At 36.3% G+C, this 18,760-nt stretch overlaps 1 protein-coding gene across 1 annotated transcript in view; it reads right to left on the bottom strand.

Moving 5' to 3' along the window:
• The window catches only part of LOC131031686 (ferredoxin-dependent glutamate synthase, chloroplastic), a 268,749-nt gene that overhangs the window by 196,353 nt on the left and 53,636 nt on the right, over positions 1-18,760 (bottom strand). The window contains exons 3-8 of the mRNA XM_057962794.2: positions 16,730-17,172; positions 16,434-16,565; positions 15,998-16,096; positions 15,564-15,634; positions 8,182-8,278; positions 7,449-7,541 (exon numbers count right to left, since the gene is read on the bottom strand). Coding sequence (XP_057818777.2) covers positions 7,449-7,541; positions 8,182-8,278; positions 15,564-15,634; positions 15,998-16,096; positions 16,434-16,565; positions 16,730-17,172 — 935 coding nt within the window. The remainder of the gene's footprint in view (positions 1-7,448; positions 7,542-8,181; positions 8,279-15,563; positions 15,635-15,997; positions 16,097-16,433; positions 16,566-16,729; positions 17,173-18,760) is intronic.

The raw sequence follows: 18,760 nt of genomic DNA, 5'->3' as shown, positions 1-18,760 counted from the left end.
AAGTTGCTCAATTAGACCTCATTTTCAATATTACCTTACCAAGATCAAGTCATTTGCCTTCAAAATTGCTTAGGAATAGGTTTTGCTCAAGGACCTAGGCAAAACATTAGACCTCTTAGGAATTTCACTCTGGACCCTCTGAAGGGTCAGGAGCGAAATTTGCATTTTAGCCCAAATTTCATCATCTCTTTGCCTCAGATCTCTTCTCAAGGCAAGAATACATCAATCTTCCCTCAACTATGCCATAGGAACAAAAACCTTGGTTTCAAACATGGAGCGAAATAGAGGTTTTAGGAATTTCGCTTTGGACCCTTTGGAAGGGTCAAGAGCGAGATTTGTATTTGCACTCAACCTTTCATCATTTCTTTGAACTTTCAAAAACCTTGGTTTCAAACATGGAGCGAAATAGAGGTTTTAGGAATTTCGCTTTGGACCCTTTGGAAGGGTCAAGAGCGAGATTTGTATTTGCACTCAACCTTTCATCATTTCTTTGAACTTTCATCCTAGGCTAGGCCTTTGGGTCCTCCCCCCATACTATCAAGCCCATCTACCCTCAAAGTGATGTCCATTTCAACGTTTTTGGCAAGAAAATTAGGCTATCCTAAGGATTTCACTCTGGACCCTTTGGAAGGGTCAGGAGCGAAATTTGCATTTTAAGCCCAAATCCTCCAATTTTTCACCCCTCAATTGCTTCCAAGGAATGATGACATCCAAGCTAAGGCTCCAAGGCACAAAATTAGTCTAAATTTGAAGCAAAAGGGAGGATTCTATGAAAATTCGCTCTGGACCCTTTGGAAGGGTCGAGAGCGAATTTCGTCTTTTGACCTCAAATCCATCATTGCCTTCACTTCCATTTAGTTCTTAAGGCAAGTATATATCCATCCTCCCTCAACTATGTCCTAGGAACAAAGATCTTGGTTTGAACAAGGAGGAAAATAGTGTTTTTAGGAGAATTCGCTCTGGACCCTTTGGAAGGGTCAGGAGCGAAATTCTTCCTAGGCCCAATTTCTTCATCCATTCATCCTTTCTTTGCCTTGAATCTAACTTACTACACCTCCTCCCATCACCATCAAGTCAATTTGCTATCAAAACAAGGTTCATTTAGTGCACTAGATGAAATTGAGAGTCTTCCTAAGGATTTCGCTCTGGACCCTTTGGAAGGGTCAAGAGCTTAGAAAAATTTCACTCTGGACCCTTTGGAAGGGTCAGGAGCAAAATTGATGTTTTAGGCTCAATTCCCATCCTTTTTCACTTAGCTTGCTTTAGACTTGTCCTTTTTGAATCCCTTCCTTGCCATGCATGTCCACCATCTCATGTCCCTAGTGAAGAAATAAGTCATTTGGAGGATTTCGCTCTGGACCCTTTGGACGGGTCAAGAGCAAAATTTGCAATTATGCTCAAATCCTTCACTTTTCATCACTTCACTTTGTTTCACACATCAATACTCTCTCAACCATGCCATAGGGATAAGGTTTATGAGGCAAATTAAGACCAAGAAGGGAGATATAAGGAAATTTGTTCTGGACCCTTTGGAAGGGTCAAGAGCGATATTTGACATGTTAGTCTGTCCGTCAGGATTCATATATGGAATATAACATTTAAGTATAAGTGATTATACTTTAAATTATATTCCATATATATTGTCAAGATGTTTGAGAGTGGTTTCGGACCTCCAGGAGTTATAATGCAAAATCTAGTTTTTGGAGGATTCTTCAATTTTCTAGACTTAGTCAAATTTTAGGATCAGGATGACATTCCAAACTTAGCCAAATTTCAGGACATTTGAGGATCGGGATGACATTCCAGACTCCTTAAGGCGAATTCGCTCTGTCCTTGATGTAAGGGATGGGACCTAGGAGGATATTATGCATTCAACCAAGGTTTGATTTAGCAACTTGAAGTGCGACCGGATAGTACACAAAAAACAACCTAGGAATGACCTAAATAACCCCTAATCACTCAATTGACCTGACCTCTTGAGGAGATCCACCTGACTCAATCCCTTCAATGCAAAGGCTAAGACACTAAAATGACTAACAACAAAACCAAAAGGGCTAACCCCAGAAAACAAAAAGTGGGGGTCCCCATTTGCAATGGGGCGAGTGTGAATACGTCACAACAAGTCCCCGCTTTAAAAAAGCAAAAAGCAAACATCCCTAAAAAAATAGGGAAAAACTTTCTAAAAATAGCCATCTCGAGGATCGAGCTAAAAATGGCAAAAATGAAACTTCCTAAAAAATAGGAAAAAGCAAAAAAGCAAAACTTTCCAAAAATAGAAAGCTATCTGAATTTGCTCAAATCAATTGCATTCTTCATCCTTTGGCCTTTCTAGGCACTTTGACAGTGTCTAGACTCTATTATCACTTGGCTTGCAAAAACTGACTTTCAATCCTTAAGACTCAAACCGCTCAAAACTTGACAGAACTGAGCAAAACTGAAGCGGAAGGCCACGGGACACTAACAAAAACCCTAGAAAGCAGGAAAGGAGAGGGTCCCCATCCTCAATGGGGTGATGTGTGAAAAAGGTCACAACAACTCCCTCTAAGCTGATTAGGCCACTTATATATTTGTCTTCCTCAGGCTGGAAGTGATGACCGATGCTGCCAATCTTCAACATTCCCTCTCAGCTTGGGAGGATACTTCCAGCTGTACAAGACATATCACCTCATTGAGATGTCAACCACAATGGCTACTCTCATAGGGTAGATCCAATATGAACAAGAGAGGCATATTAAATATGCAAAGTCGAATGACTACTTGCATATTTATGAGTTGGCCCTTTGAATGATCTAACCTTAGCTGTAACATCATCAACACTCCCTCTTAGCTAGGGAGGAATCCTTCTCGATATTTACAAGTCATATCACCTCATCGTGATGACTAACACAATAGCTACACCCATGTGTGAAGAAGCTTATCACCTCATCGTGATATTGACCATCATAGCTACTCCCATGGATGGTGAAAGAAGAGATATCACCTCATCATGATATCAACCATTATGGCTACTCCCATAAATGGTGAAAGAAGAGATATCACCTCACCCTGATATCAACCATTATTGTGAGATCATCACCTCACAATGATGGTAAAATGCACAAGTGTTCATCATTGTGAGATCGTCACCTCACAATGATATTCACCATGGCTCATCCTAGAGGGTGAGCACACAAGTACAAGAAAATCATCACGGACTCTCTCATGTGATGTTGTCATGGTGTCACACACATGGCATCCACCATGACTCATCTCAGAGGGTGGATCCACCATGGCTTATCCCAGAAGGAGAAAAAAGGGCTTTCACCTCAAATCTCTCTCAAAGAGAAATGCATTAACAAGAGCTTACTTTTTAAACTTCTCTCTCAAAGAGAAGAATGCATTAGTATATAAATAGATCAATGATGTTGAGAATCAATCTCAGCTAGGGCTTCATTCTCCACCATACCAAGCTTATCTCGGAAGTACACAAACTTTATCCTGGAGAGAGGCTTGGTGAGAATGCCTATCGTCTGCTCATCAGTACTAATGTCTCAACCGAATAGCATTCCTTTCCACCATGTTTCTAACATAGTGATACTTGATCTCCACATGCTTTGTTCTGTCATGAAACACGGAATTGACAGAAAGTTTTACACAACTTTGATTATCACAATGGATAATTGTAGGCTCTAAGGATTGCCCAAACAATCCTACAAGAACCTTCCGAAGCCACACTGCTTCTCGTGCTCCCACACATACTGCAATATACTCGACCTCTGTAGAGCTTAGCACCACTGAAGACTGTTTCCTGCTGCACCAAGAAGTCATGGCAGAACCCAAACTAAAAAAACAACCAGAGGTGCTCTTCCGATCAGTGACACACCCTGCCCAATCGGAGTCAGTATATCTATTTGAGTTCACACATGAACTGACTAAGTGCACTCACATCAGTGTAGACATAGACTTGTAAGCCAACATCCCAAACCTCTTCAAAAATGATGTGACTCCCTCTGAACCCGATATCAACCTTCTGACCTCCTTGTCTAAGGTTGCTTTTGTAGCTGAAATGTCAGGCTCCCTCTAAATCTGAAATGTCAAGCTCCCTCTGACTGTTGATTCTTCCTCTTCGAAGAGATGTCTCCAACCACTAACTCAATTTCATGGCAGCAGCCTGTGATGCTTCCTCACAGGATGTATCAAGCTTATCCACCCTTGAATGCAATCTCCGTCCTGAAAGCATTTAGAGAGATTAATAATGGTCCAAGGCTATCTCGAAGAGAAATATCAATGTTGGAATCATACATGGTTCGCTATAGCATGAATTAATAACTATATGAAAAATTCATGAACATTATTCAACCATGAAAACTTATCTCTTAATTGGTTAGTCTTCCTCACAATCCACCAACGTTCTTTCCTAAACTCACTCAGCATTGAAATTTCCATCCATTTGAATTGATCACACAGAAGCATCTAACGATGATCTGATGGCTGTGTGGCCTACGGCCCTTGCCATCACTCATCACCTATCTTCAGCTCAACAACAACAATATCATCCTTATCATTGGTCACGTCATCGTAGCGTGATAACCAGTATAAACAGATCATGGCATCATTGGAGGTGGTGGCAAAGATTATCACATCTCTGTGATAACAAGGCAATGATGTTTGTGACATCTGATAATAAACCTTCTCCCAAAGTGTTTGTAAACCCAGGAGGAATTCCCAATCACTCCATTCCAAGAGGAATTCCCAATCACTCCATTTCATGCAAAACCCAATCCCCTCCATAGATTTTTACTCGTTTAGCTGTTCAAACTCTATTTTAAGCTATTCCATTTTCAAGCCCATGGATCTCTTCACAGCACCTCGCTGATCCTCACACAATCTCGCAAGCAAAGTGTCGAACATTTCTAGGATTTCTTTCACAACTACTCTAGCACAATCGGCCTCTTCGTCAAAATAAACCATTTCCTTCGACTCTATTTCTGAAAATACAATAGCAGTAATAAGGATATTTTTCTGTTCAGATTATGATTTTAATTTTTGACAATAGCCTGAAATCCTGTTCAGGCTGATATGTTGATCTGAAGGTCGTGCAAGAAGCAGGAAAGATTAATGAAACTTATTGTTCATTAAATCTAGGGAGCTTAGAATGGACCTCGCACAGACGCCGTGCAATCGCCATAACAAATCCCAAAAAAAAAACTCAAATCGTTATTGAACAAAACACCAGCTTGTAGCCTTTGTCATAAATTTGATAATCCTCTTTTCAATTCGATCTATACCAGTGCCCTTACTGCTGTGTCCAAAAATCGCTCTCTCATAAGATAATTTGTTGCGAGGTCGAATGATCATATGGGACAATATTTGTTTTGTTGACCACTGAGCGCCTTCTCCCTTGATCAAATGCAAATTCTGAACGATTAATAGGTTCGTTGATATCAAAATCTGAATTGTTTTGCTTATGAACTGATCACCATTTTAATGAAAGCCTCACCCTTGATGTAACCGAATGGTGGAATCTTCACCTTAATGAAGATCAGTTGGAGGATTAAATCGCCACCCACATATGAACCCAAAGATCAACTATTAGAATCGCATGGTTTCAATGATTAGCTGTTGTTGATGAATAGGAACCTTCAGCTGTAACAGAAGATGAGTTCGTTGAGGCTTAAATCGAACACAAAACAAATCGCCTTCCTTAATGAATTTGCCACGCCTTGACAATCATCAAGTCATGAATCGTCAATCAAAATTGTAATTCGCTGATCACCAAACTTAAGGGGTTTTCTGATATAATGTTGCCGATGTAGTTGCCAAAATAAGATCGCTGCATGTGAAATGAAATCACAAGCCTTCAAAGACAACAAAGATCGACTTCAAAGCGAATATCGCCTTGACCCTATAATCACAAATCACTGTATAGAGATGAAATATCGCCCAAATCTGAAGTTGTGATTGATCAACCTGCTGTGCTGAGAAAAATATCGCCTTGAATTTGATCAATGAAATGATCCAAATGGGATATAAATTGGTTTCTAGGTCCGATACCCCATCACAAGGAATCGGCGAATTATATTAAATAGATTGCATTAAAAAAAAATCATGACCCTTGTTGTTCATTCTGATGTTTATATCGGGATGGTCAATTTCCTTTAATGATCGATTCCCTTTAATGATCAATTCCCTATTCTCTTCCATCAGATGTTGCTACTGTATCAGGGCCTTTCCCGGGTTTCATAGCCGCTCTGATACCATGTTGAGTTTATGGTTCTCAATTAACCACGGGCACTGATTTGCCCTCCCAGCCATAGACAATACACGATTGTCCCCCCCAAGCACTGCTTATTATCCATATAGCAGATTGTGTGTTATATCTCTATATCATTCAAGAGAGAAGATTAGTCTTCCTTTATACCTTTTGTGGTGCCCCTTCACCAAGGGACGCCACTCTTCCAAGTGGCACCAATTATAATATAATAATTATTATATTATCATATAATATAATAATTATACAATATATTTATATTATCACATAATAATATAATTATATTATCTCATAATAATAATATTATCAGAATAAGTATAATATAATTATATTATCACAATATAATCACAATAATAATATAATAATTATATTATCAATAATTATCAATATAATTATTATATCACAATAATTATATTATCACAACCTTTATGTTGTCTATGTCGGCCTGAAGGAATCCGACCATAGCATCAACACTCCCTCTAAGCCGATTAGGCCGATTAGGCCACTTACATATTTGTCTTCCTCAGGCTGGAAGTGATGACCAACGCTGCCAATCTTCAACATTTCATTGCCCGCACTGAATTCAAATAATAATTTCCCCACAACACAAACCAATAAGTCTCATAGAACATCTCTTTTCTACCTGTGATTGCATTATATCTCACTATTCTATCCAGTTTAAGGTAATAATGAACAGGTTTGTATTTATGCTGTTTGTGTCTCTTGCTGGTACAAGACAAAGCACTCTCTTACGTATTTTAGGCATAAGCAGGATGGTATTTAAAAGCTTTTCCTGGAGATACAGCAGGGATCAAGGAGAAATGGAGTGTTATAAATGCATAGTATCAACAGAAAAGTGAAAACAAAGATGAAAAGGGGCATATTTGTGCATGTAAGGAGAAGAAAACAACATCTACTGTGAGCCATGATAGCATTGATATCTTTTTAAAAAGTAAAGGTTAAAGTAGTTTTTAAGATTGCAACCAAGAAAGACACAATTATGTGTAATAAAATGTGGTCTGTCTCGGATTCTTGTTGTCAATTTGCCAAGAAATGTCAATCAACAAGGCATATTAAACTACTGCTCCTGTAAGAGGTGTCATTGTTTTGTATAGAATCTTTAAAACGATGTTTTGATACATATTGCCTCTTCCTCTAAGTAAAGGATAACCAATAACGTCTAAGACGTAATGCTTACCTCACCCTTCTCCAAGTCAACAGCTATCATCATTCCTGGACCCAGACGACCCTTCATGGTTACCTTAGATTCATCCATTGGTAGCACACCCACCTGCTCAAGAGAGCAAAAAACAATGTTGCAACCACAGAACAGAAAAACACTTTTCCAAAATTTTATCTCTATATAATAGGATATGCAATCTTTAATATTGTCTTGCAAATGACAGAACCAAAACAAACCAGACTACAAAACTAAAATTCAAATGTTATACGTTAAGGACTTTTGCAATACATCTATCATGGTGAAACCAAAAGTCTATGATACATCCAAAAAAGATCAAGAAAAAAAAATGATATCAATATAGCTGTTGCCACCAAATTTTGATGATCAGAATATTACTCCAAGCACATATCCAGGAAAGTATAGAATAAAATTGATAACAACCAAAGCTGGAGCAACCTAAAATACAAAAGACTAAATAAAAACCTCATCTAAACTATGCTTACAAGTTATTGAAAACCCAGAAGACAGTTATCAATTAATTTGATGCAAAAAGAAGATATCAATGCTTCTTGACAAATATTTTGTGAGAAAATAATTATTACATAGTGGAAAATTAGTTTTAAAATCCAAGGACAGATTTATGAATCATTAATGGCATCATTGAACAAAAAAAAATTAATAGTATTCTTTTGGAATTGGTCTAGGAAATAACATTCAAATCCACAAATAGATAGGATTTAAGGTGCACCTCTGATGCAACATAAACAATGTCATCTTTTGTTCGCCAATACCGTGCAGGACGAAGGCCATTTCGATCCAGGCAAGCACCAACAGTTTTGCCATCACTTTAAGCATGCCAAGGAAATTGTGGTAAAGTCAATACATGATAAGATTGTAGCACAATGCTTGTTACATACAATTATTTACATTTCCACATTAGAAGCTTTTCTAACATGAGGCTACTTATATTTTCTTATTTTTGAGTGATTTCACTCCAATATTTTTTCAGTTATCTCCAGATGACCTCCATAGAATAGCCATTACATTGATATCATTTTTTTCTAAGTTACGTTGGCAATAATTACATGGTAAGGGGTGTTTGTGTGTTAAGTGAGTCCCTTTTGTAATTATTACCAAAATGAGGGAAAAAGTCATTAGAATCAGGAAGGCCATTTTAAAATAATAACATTTATGCAAGATCTCACAAAAAATTAAATAAAAATACCTGTGAAAGCCTCAATTCACTTAACACGAAGCTAAATTTGTATTTCCATGAAATGATGCACAATCAAACCATTTTACGGAAATCATATGACCAACACTTCCTAAAACTTTTCATATACAAAATCTGTCAAAGTCATAATGTTGAAAAGATATTTCGAAGGTAAATACATACAATTATCTACTTGGCCACATAAAACATGTATCCTTTTCTTCTTCAGTATTTACAAATAATTTATTGACCATTACTATAAACATGAAATACCATTCTACATAATTCAGCTTATTTTCATATTTTCCATACATGAAATTATCATAAGTAATGCCACCAATCCTCAAATTGCTAGAAGAGAAAATTTGCATGATAAAATAAGAAGATATGTTCTCACTAGATGAGAAACACAAAGTATTCCTCATCTGGCATCCAGATTTAATAAAGCCTCCCAGATAGTCTTCATAATTTTAAGGATCTTCATGACTTATGTCTACAAGATATATACATATTTACTTCTTTATCTAATATAGGATGATACTCTTTCAATTAGATACATTTACATGAGGATACATCTGCTAAAAACAGAAGAAGAAACAAATGTGTCTCAGCATTTAAACTGTCTGCATCTTAACATACCACAAGGCATTTCTTGCAGCACTTAAATAAGATTGTTTGATGTACTGATTCATAAATTCTTTCATTTTGAGTTTAAATTAACAAAACCCAAAAACTAAACTACTGTGCTACTTGCATTTTCAAATGACAGTGAAATGTTGAGGAATTAGATTGCTGTTATGACAGAAAATGGACAGAAAAAGAGAAAAGAATGCGACGACACAAGATTTATCCTGAGAACACCTTATGAAAGGTGAAATTTTTGGCCATGTACCAGAAATCTGGACAGAATAAGTCAGTGACTTTGTCAGGTCCCACTGGCTTGTCTTTCCTGAAGAAGCAGACAATATATTGTAGTTGGGCCTCTGTGTCAAGATTCAAAAAATTGTCTTTATCAGCTTAAAGTGTATTTTAGGTTTAGATTTAAGAAGCCTAGAATAAGCCATCTTACAAGTTCTAGTATCCTAGATTGTTTGATGTACTGATTCATAAATTCTTCCATTTTGAGTGTAAATTAACAAAACCCAAAAACTAAACTACTGTGCTACTTGCATTTTCAAATGACAGTGAAATGTTGAGGAATTAGATTGCTGTTATGACAGAAAATGGACAGAAAAAGAGAAAAGAATGCGACGACACAAGATTTATCCTGAGAACACCTTATGAAAGGTGAAATTTTTGACCATGTACCAGAAATCTGGACAGAATAAGTCAGTGACTTTGTCAGATCCCACTGGCTTGTCTTTCCTGAAGAAGCAGACAATATATTGTAGTTTGGCCTCTGTGTCAAGATTCAAAAAATTGTCTTTATCAGCTTAAAGTGTATTTTAGGTTTAGATTTAAGAAGCCTAGAATAAGCCATCTTACAAGTTCTAGTAGCCAGCTGTCTAAGTCAGTGACTTTGTCAGGTCCCACTGGCTTGTCTTTCCTGAAGAAGCAGACAATATATTTTAGTTTGGCCTCTGTGTCAAGATTCTAAAAATTGTCTTTATCAGCTTAAAGTGTATTTTAGGTTTAGATTTAAGAAGCCTAGAATAAGCCATCTTACAAGTTCTAGTAGCCAGCTGTCTTGATAGAAGCTTGTTGTAGTATTATGAACTTGAAGCATGTAACATAATGTCATCCTGAGAGGATAAGAAGGAAAAAGGAACCCATGGATAGTATATTTTCACTGCTGATTTGAGCATAGAGCTGTGGAAGAATTTTGAGATGTTGTCTCATTGATTGAACCATTTTATTTAAGCTCTTTGTCTCCCGTAGCAAACTTCCTTGTTCTGGGAAAGATCAAGCTCTTTTATTAGCTGTTTCCCAAATCTGAACTTGGACACCTGCCAATTGTTGCTGAATTTCCTTGATTCCTTTGAATATATTTCCACAAGTCTGCTTATTCCAGTTTTTCAATTTGTTTTTACATACTTTGGACTTTGGACAATTGAAAACAGAGCATAACCTTGTATGTCAGCCATTCCATCCCGTGTTATTGAAAGAGTTTGTGGAACCCTGCCTGGAGTGGCCACATACCATTGAACTTGAAGCAAGAAGAACTGAGCTGCTGGTTTCTGTGATTGAACACTTAACAATATGGACCAACAATCAAATAGGGTAATTTCCCCAACTCTGGCATGGAAAGATAGGTTCACATTAGTCCAATCTATGAGATATAAGGATGCAATCTATTTTTTCTGCAATGAACTTGTTGCTTTTCCTTCCGTTACACCAAAAACCTGGTGATAGTTCATATCTATCAAACTAAAAATTGTGGTTACATCCAACAGAGCTTCTGCTCTACTATTGAACAGTTTCCCTCTATTTTTTCCTGAAGAATTTTGGCTATACTGAATTCTCCCATGAGAACAATGTTGGATAAGTTTATGGCTGTCTCCCATTGGCTAATTTGGTTTATTAGCAGGAGTTTGTTATTTCCTTTGTGTGGGGGAGGAATGCTGATGGGACGGAAGACCGGGTTGAGTGCTGCAGGTAGGAGACTGGGGAGGTGTGTGAATGGAAGGGTAGATATATATAAATTTTTACAACAAGGTACTTCTTGAAAATCATTTGACAACAAAAGAATAATCAGACATAACATGAAAGAATCGTGAGATTGATATACATGCCTGGACGGAACCAATTCTATGAGTGTTTTGATCTGTTGCAGAAATAGATTTGTTTGGCTCTAGAAATGCTACTGAGGATTTTGCCTTAGTAATTTGTTAAAGGTACGGGATATACCTTGTCTTGCTTGATCATCTGTATTAGAAATAGGTACTTGTTGGAGGCACCCAATCCCTTTAATACTTTATATTCCATTAAAGAATCCATATCAGAACTGGAGCGATTGTATTTTCCTTGGAAAAGTCTTGTTTCTTTGAGGATGTTGTTAGCTGATCCAAATTGGGTGACTAATGAATCTTGCTGCTTTTCATACGTGAACTAGGACCCAGATTACAGATATCATTAAAAGCATCTAATAAGGGCTTTCATTTTCCATTTTTTTCAGATCAAGGTTCCACATTTGTAAATAGAGTTGGGGTTAACATAGAATTGTTTCTGATGTTTTTCCTGTTTTACTTTTTTTGCCTATATAATTTTGATGTATTTGCTATGGAGGTAAACTGTATTTGCTGAGTTTCCGAATGGCCTTTGTTTCCTGTTCAGTTGCTTTTAATTGTTTCAGAATGGCCTTCCTGTCATGTGTATCCTTATCTGCAATGCCAAAGTATAGGTCAGTTAAGAGTAGCAAAGGGATTGGAGATCTCAACATGTGCTCATTTGGTATACTTTATGGAATTTCTCTCTTGTTCCCTCAATTTTTGGGGCTGCTTTGTGCTTTGTGTCTCTTTTTCCTCAGCATCTGCCCATTCGTATAAAACAGGATAGCTCTCTAAAGGGATAGATTGAAGTGGAGAACAACATATCCAAGCCAAATATTCATATCTATGACAAGATCTGCATCTAAAGAGGATATTTTGATAGTCTACTACTTGATCCCCTTCCTCTCCTAGATCTAGCATCATCCAATCTAGACAATTGCTCTCCAATCTACATTTTCACAGATCCTTGTGTAATTAAAGACCCCTAGCTTTTCAAGAAACTTTGAAGCTCCGATGCATTCACCCCAAGTTTGAGGACTCTACAAGCACTCTCCAGAACTCGCCAAACTCATCAGTCCTATCTCTAGATGAGTCAACTTTCCACAGACTTGCAAGGCGAGTCTTAGGGAGTACTCCTCCAAGTTTCGCCCTTGAACTCTCCGAGTCCCAGACTCGAACTTTCAAGTTCCAGGCACAGACTCTTGAGTCCACCTAGGTGTGGCAAGCAAGGTTAAAAACACAAAAAAATGACCTTTTCACATTTTTTTGCTCAGTCTTGTCCAAAACAGATCTGAACAATGAAATTTTGGCCTATAAATCTTTTTTTTTTTTCCATTTTTGCTTCATCTTTACAATCATCAAAAAAAAAAGTTCAAGGGAATAGCCCCCAAACCCGTATAGTTCCAACCTGCAGGGAAACAAAACATTCCCCTATACCCCCTCTATCGTTGAGTTTTTCTCACATCTAACACCTTGTGCCACTTATCATTGCTGCCCCTCAAACCTATTAGGGTCTCCACTCACAAACCCCCACTAGTTATTGGATCTCTTGTCATATAAGAAATTTGATTACAATGAGGGGGTCTGGGAAAAGAATTACACAAATTAGGTAAAAGTTGTCAACTAATTTCTTTCATTTTTTTTGCCGAGTCCGGAGTCCAGCTCCAAATTTTTTGGCTGCCGAGTCCAAGTCCTCAAACTATGCATTCACCCATAGATGGCATAATCTCCAAGCAAAATCAAAAATGAGTTTTCACCACATTTACTCACCAAAAAGATTCATCGGCTTTTAACCGAGTACTTGCCAGAAAGTTGGCAAGTCCATATTTAAAACTCGCTGGCGGTAGGAAGAGGCTGACAAGTCAATAAAGGCCCCAAAAATGTCAAAACGCCTCCCATTTTAACCCTGCAAGGTAAGAAAACCCTCCCAGACATTACACGCACTAGTTACAACATTTTTCCATCGTGGAGAGAAGATTGAAAAAGATTTTTGGGCGAATTTGGAAGGCAAATTTGAAGCACAAGTCAGTTTTTTGTTTTTTATTTTTTAAAAACATTTTACTTCATTTTGGCTGCAAAATCTAGCACCTAGGTTAAAAAAATTCATCACATGCTAGAACTAAATAGCATTTTTGCATCTAAATTCCATAAAATAGGATTCATCACCATTTTCTGATGATTTTTATTAATTTGTTTTACTATTTTCCTTTTTTTTTTGCATACCCAACATATTATTTTTATTTTAATCCTTTTTTTGAAAAAAATGTTTAGAACCTATAAATTATACAAGATTTTTACTAATTTAAAACAAATTTTAGGCTGTTTTTTTGTGATATATGTATAATTTAAGTAATGTTGTACTTTCATTTTGTATGTGGAGGTTAAATACATCATATAATGGCAAATAGAGAAACTTATGGATTAGCTTCAGCCTCACCTGTGCCCCATTAGTGCAGTACTTGTTTTGATAGAGTTAGAGACCCTACTTGGAAATTCATCCATAACACATCAATGAGCCCTCAACCTCCTTTTATAACTTTTTGAAGCAATAAAATATTACTCTTTTTTTCTTATTTGTTCCAAAACACCTTTTAAAAAATAAATAATTAACTTTATGGAGCACTTTTCACCTTTTTGAGGAATAATATAGTTTTGTCATGAATAAAGTCTCTTTTCCAAGTTGTCCATTAGAAATAACCTAAAATGAGCTATTACACTTAGTTGTCTTTTCTATTATTTCCAGCATTAGACAGCTTAAGTGAAATACTAATTAAATAACTCAATAATATATCCAAGTTGCGGAAAGCACACAACTGATATAATTTTGCAATTTTGATCATACCAAAGTGATATTGAAGACTAGGGACAATGATCGGAGGCAATCAAATGACATTCTAAAAATAGTCTGCTCCTCCAAGAAGTTTGAAGAGCACCAAAAGCTTGGAAATCAATTCTGGAAGCATCAAAAAGCTCCATCTACCCAATTGAACTCAAATCCAAGAACAATTACTCTGCAAGACTGATCAAATGCTTCTCCAAAAATGTTGGAGTTCTCCCTAACTAACCAACTAGCCTTTGGAAGAATTGGAAACTAGCTAAATATGCACAAATTGGCTAGGCCCCAAACGAAGAAATTATAGAGGAAGTGAGTTTGGGCAGAGGAAAATCAGATTTGGCATCCAGCAGTGCAGATAGATCAGTTCCATGCAGAAAATAGGCCAATTTCCAGCAAACGCACAACTTTGAAGGTTTCACACCTCAAAATTAGAGTGACCAGTTGGGGAAAATTCCCAGCTTCCTGTAGGTAATAACCTGACCCAGCATGCCTGCCACATATCCCAAAGATCAAGAGCAGATCTAATCTAGAGAACGTGAGATTTCCAAGGCCAGTCTACCTGCCAAGTTCCTACTGGTTCACACTCAGATGGTTGTAATTGTCTCACCAATAGAAATACACCATCACACACTATTTCAGGTTCATACCCATTGTATTGTCCCAGATCTAAATTAATTCCTGTTATCATCTGTGCAACTGTGTGAGTTGAAATTTCAATTTGGTTAACTGGTAAACTTTAAGTACAGAAATTGCTTGGTTAATTCAGTGAGTTGAAGTTTGAAGTTTTGATCTGTTAACATCTATCTGAGTCTGGTTAGAGCAAAATATTAAACCCTAGGGTTATTTCAATTCTGCCCATAACCATATTCCGCCCGTATCATATTGGATAAGCCAACACATGCCAAAAGAGCGAACCTGTAATAACTAATATCATTGGTAATTAGTGCATAGGATTTAACATTCACCTAAAGACTCCCAGTTAGTTAATTACTTCTGAAATGTATAATATCCCCATTGTTATGTTTGGAACCAAGCCTAAATGCTAGAACTTTCAAGAAAGAGATCATGACAAGCTATGCAAGTTGACTGTTTGAGGTTTTGCTTCAGAACATAGTTTTCAAGAGAAAAGAATCACTTTTGGTAAAATCTAAATTCAATACCACCTTAGTTTGATTGTGCAGAAATAAAGATGATTGCTATACACGCAACATATAATGGAAATAAGAATAAAGTAAGATGCTTATAAGCATCATCAAAATTCCTAGAAATTGATGCTGTTAAAGATAAAATTCAACAAATAACCATCTAATGAAATAGAATAAGATAGGGGATTTTTTTTAAGGTGTTCATGGGGATTTCGTGTCATGGATCACCTGAATAGAAGTAATGCTGGTCCGTCCCAGGCCTCCATTTGTCCTTTGTAATATTCATAGAAATCAACAACCTATGAGACAATTAAATTCCCACCATTCAAAAAGAATGAGATTGACCATTTATGATGTTATATGAAAATCATGAGAAACAACAACCAAATTCAAAACTCTAGATCAAGATGAAACAAAAAGGAAATGCCACGCATTTAAAGTATATAGATTATAAGAATATTAAAACCCAGATGGCAATGGTCTATGTTACAGTCATAAGAAGAAAATTTACCATCAGTGACTGTAACTTACCCAAAATCCCCCTATAGATGGTCAATGAAAAAAAAATTGACCAATCCATAAACACCCACACAAAAACTTAAGATAGCTACAATTTTATGTATGCAGATCATTTCATGCCCAGGAAGATACTAACTACTTGCCTCAGGGTACTTAATTGCCAATGTTGGATGCTTCTTGTATGCCTCAGGAACAAGAATCATAAGTGCCTCCTCAGGGCTGCGACCACTTCTTATCAACAACTGCATTTTCCACAGATTATGAAAATTAAGGCTAATAAAATGAAAGAAATGGTCAAAACAAGGCCACAATCATACAAGCATTCCCAGTAAACAAGAGATTAATATGCAGATACCAACCTCAGATTTACAATCAAGACCATACCTGAAAGAAGAAAAGTAATTTTTTCTTGGCAGGAAACCAAACAAAACATTTGATAAACATGCTTAGTAAATGATAAATTTTGACCGAGTGTGAGACAGTTATCAACAAGCGAATTTCAATCAATGTCCTTGTTTTTAATTGAGAACCCGTTGTCTAGATAAAAATATATCCACGTGAATGAAGCAAAGTGCATACTTCTGCCACGCTATCAAGATTAGCTGAATCTGATGCCTTTGCATTGCCATATGGGCAAATCTCACTTTCACGCCCACGCCAAACAGGAGCCTTAATAGAGGCCTCACGTGACCGCATCCAGTTCAAATTTCCCTAAAAGAAACAGCATGACTTAAACAACAGCAAACCAAAAATATAAACTTGAAACGAATGGTAGAACAGTTGCAGACTTCTGAAAATGAACAATCATGTAAAAAGGAGTACATAAACCTCCTTCTATGTGAAGAGAAATTCTACTGAAGGAATGAATTACAAACCTGTATTGTGTTAATTTCTCCATTATGGCCAAGGAATCTCATTGGCTGTGCCAGAGGCCACCTAGGACTGGTATTTGTGCTGTATCGCCTATGGTAAATAGCAAAAGATGAGATATATAACTCATTCTGAAGATCTAGGTAAAATTGTCCAAGAACTTCTGATCTAAGCATCCCTTTGTAAACAATTGTTTGATTGGAGAAAGAGCAAAAGTAAAGCTGATTTCCCCAAACTTCAACTTCTGCCGCCCTTTCAATTAACTTACGGGAAATGTACAATTCCCTTTCAATATCCTCGGTAGTATTCTCTTTCGCCACTTTCACAAATACCTGTTCAATGCTTGGCAAGGTTTCTTTTGCATAGTAACCTACCACTAAAGCATTGACAGGTACAGACCTCCATCCAAGCACCTTCAAACCCTCCTTTTCAAAAATATTGTTCATAACTGCAAACAAAATAGTCTTTAATGAAATAACACAATATGCAATAGAGATATGTTAGAAAAAGGAGCAAGCATTCACAAATGCAATAAGAGTTTCATAAACAATTTAACATATCAAAGCATCAATCTATGTCTTCCGTATTCTCCTTTGCAAGCTATCTTATCATCTAATGTACATGGTATGTTCAATGTTGTGTTTGTACAAACACCTAATGTAAAAATGTACACAAATATATTAACTTTCTTGCAGCCTTAAGATTAACTTTAATGCAACATAGGAATTTAATGTAACATCCCAAATTATTGACCCCTTTGCTTTACTATTATTTTGTCCCACCCTGATGTGATTTGGATGAAGATATTTACTTAATAAGTTATTATTATTTTATACATTGGATATTGTGCGTATTCATTAATTATTTATGTGCTTGCATTTATTGTGTCTGAGCATTCAAATGTGCAATAAAATATTTGGATAGAATATTTATCATGGCATTATGTGAATTTTATTAAGTGAAACAGGTGCTATTGATGAAATGTTGTTTGATGATGTTTCAGGGAAATATTATGTGGGGGAGATTGTAAATAGGCTTGGATTATGAAATGGAAAACACTTGGTCCTGGTTCACAGAGTATTCCTATCTCTTTAAATTTACTAAATTAAATTAATATAAATCAATTAATTTTCTTTTAATAAATAAAGATCATAATAGAAAATAATGTTGGATTTCAATAAATAAAAATAGAATAAACAGAAGATAAATAGATGAAAGCAAATTTATTATAAGAATACAAAATGGAAGAAAGGAGCAAATCCATTTATAGGAAAATAAAGAATTATTAGATGATAATAACTAAAATTGTCTACCATCTTTAATGGTGGAGATTTTTGGGAAATAGAATTAAATAATATATATATAATTTAGAAATTCAGTGGATGAGATAAGAGTGGAAAGCATTAAAGAAAAATAGAGCTATTATTATTTGATAACTCGGATAAGAAACAAAGTAGAGAGTTGCACTACAATTAGAATTCAACCAAGAATAAGAGAATGATTGGGTGAATATTTATGATACATGGGGGTGCGTCCCTCGGATTTTTCAGGCAGTCCTCATCCCCGTGATATTTTTGGGAGGAAAGGAAGCATTGGAGATATCCATCCACAATCCCCATTCCCACTGCTTATCTCTGAATGCCCCAGAAAAGGATTATCAACAATAGACTAAATCTTTCTGAAATCAATTTGTAATCAATTCGGGATACTATAAAATGTACCATAATTTGATCTCTTTGTTAAAGATTGGAACAATGAAAATGTTTGACTAACCTTGTTAAAGCCATGTCCATACACCACGACCTAGCTTAACGTGTTATTCTCGTCATTACCAAGGCTACTGATAATGGCTGTGAATATAAGTCAGCATGGCTCAAAGCTCAAAGCTCAAACCAAAATATTTTACAGTCTGGAAGAAAATGGTCCATTAACACAGTTTAATATTCCCTCTATATTGCATACTTGATTTTCCAGTTCATTCATATATAACTACAATTTGTGTATAATTAAGGTGACTATTTAAAGATTTGAAGCAA

Source organism: Cryptomeria japonica, chromosome 6 (genome assembly GCF_030272615.1).
Source record: "Cryptomeria japonica chromosome 6, Sugi_1.0, whole genome shotgun sequence".
In the NCBI taxonomy this organism is placed as follows: Eukaryota; Viridiplantae; Streptophyta; class Pinopsida; order Cupressales; family Cupressaceae; genus Cryptomeria; species Cryptomeria japonica.
This window is presented reverse-complemented; position numbering and strand designations above follow the sequence as displayed.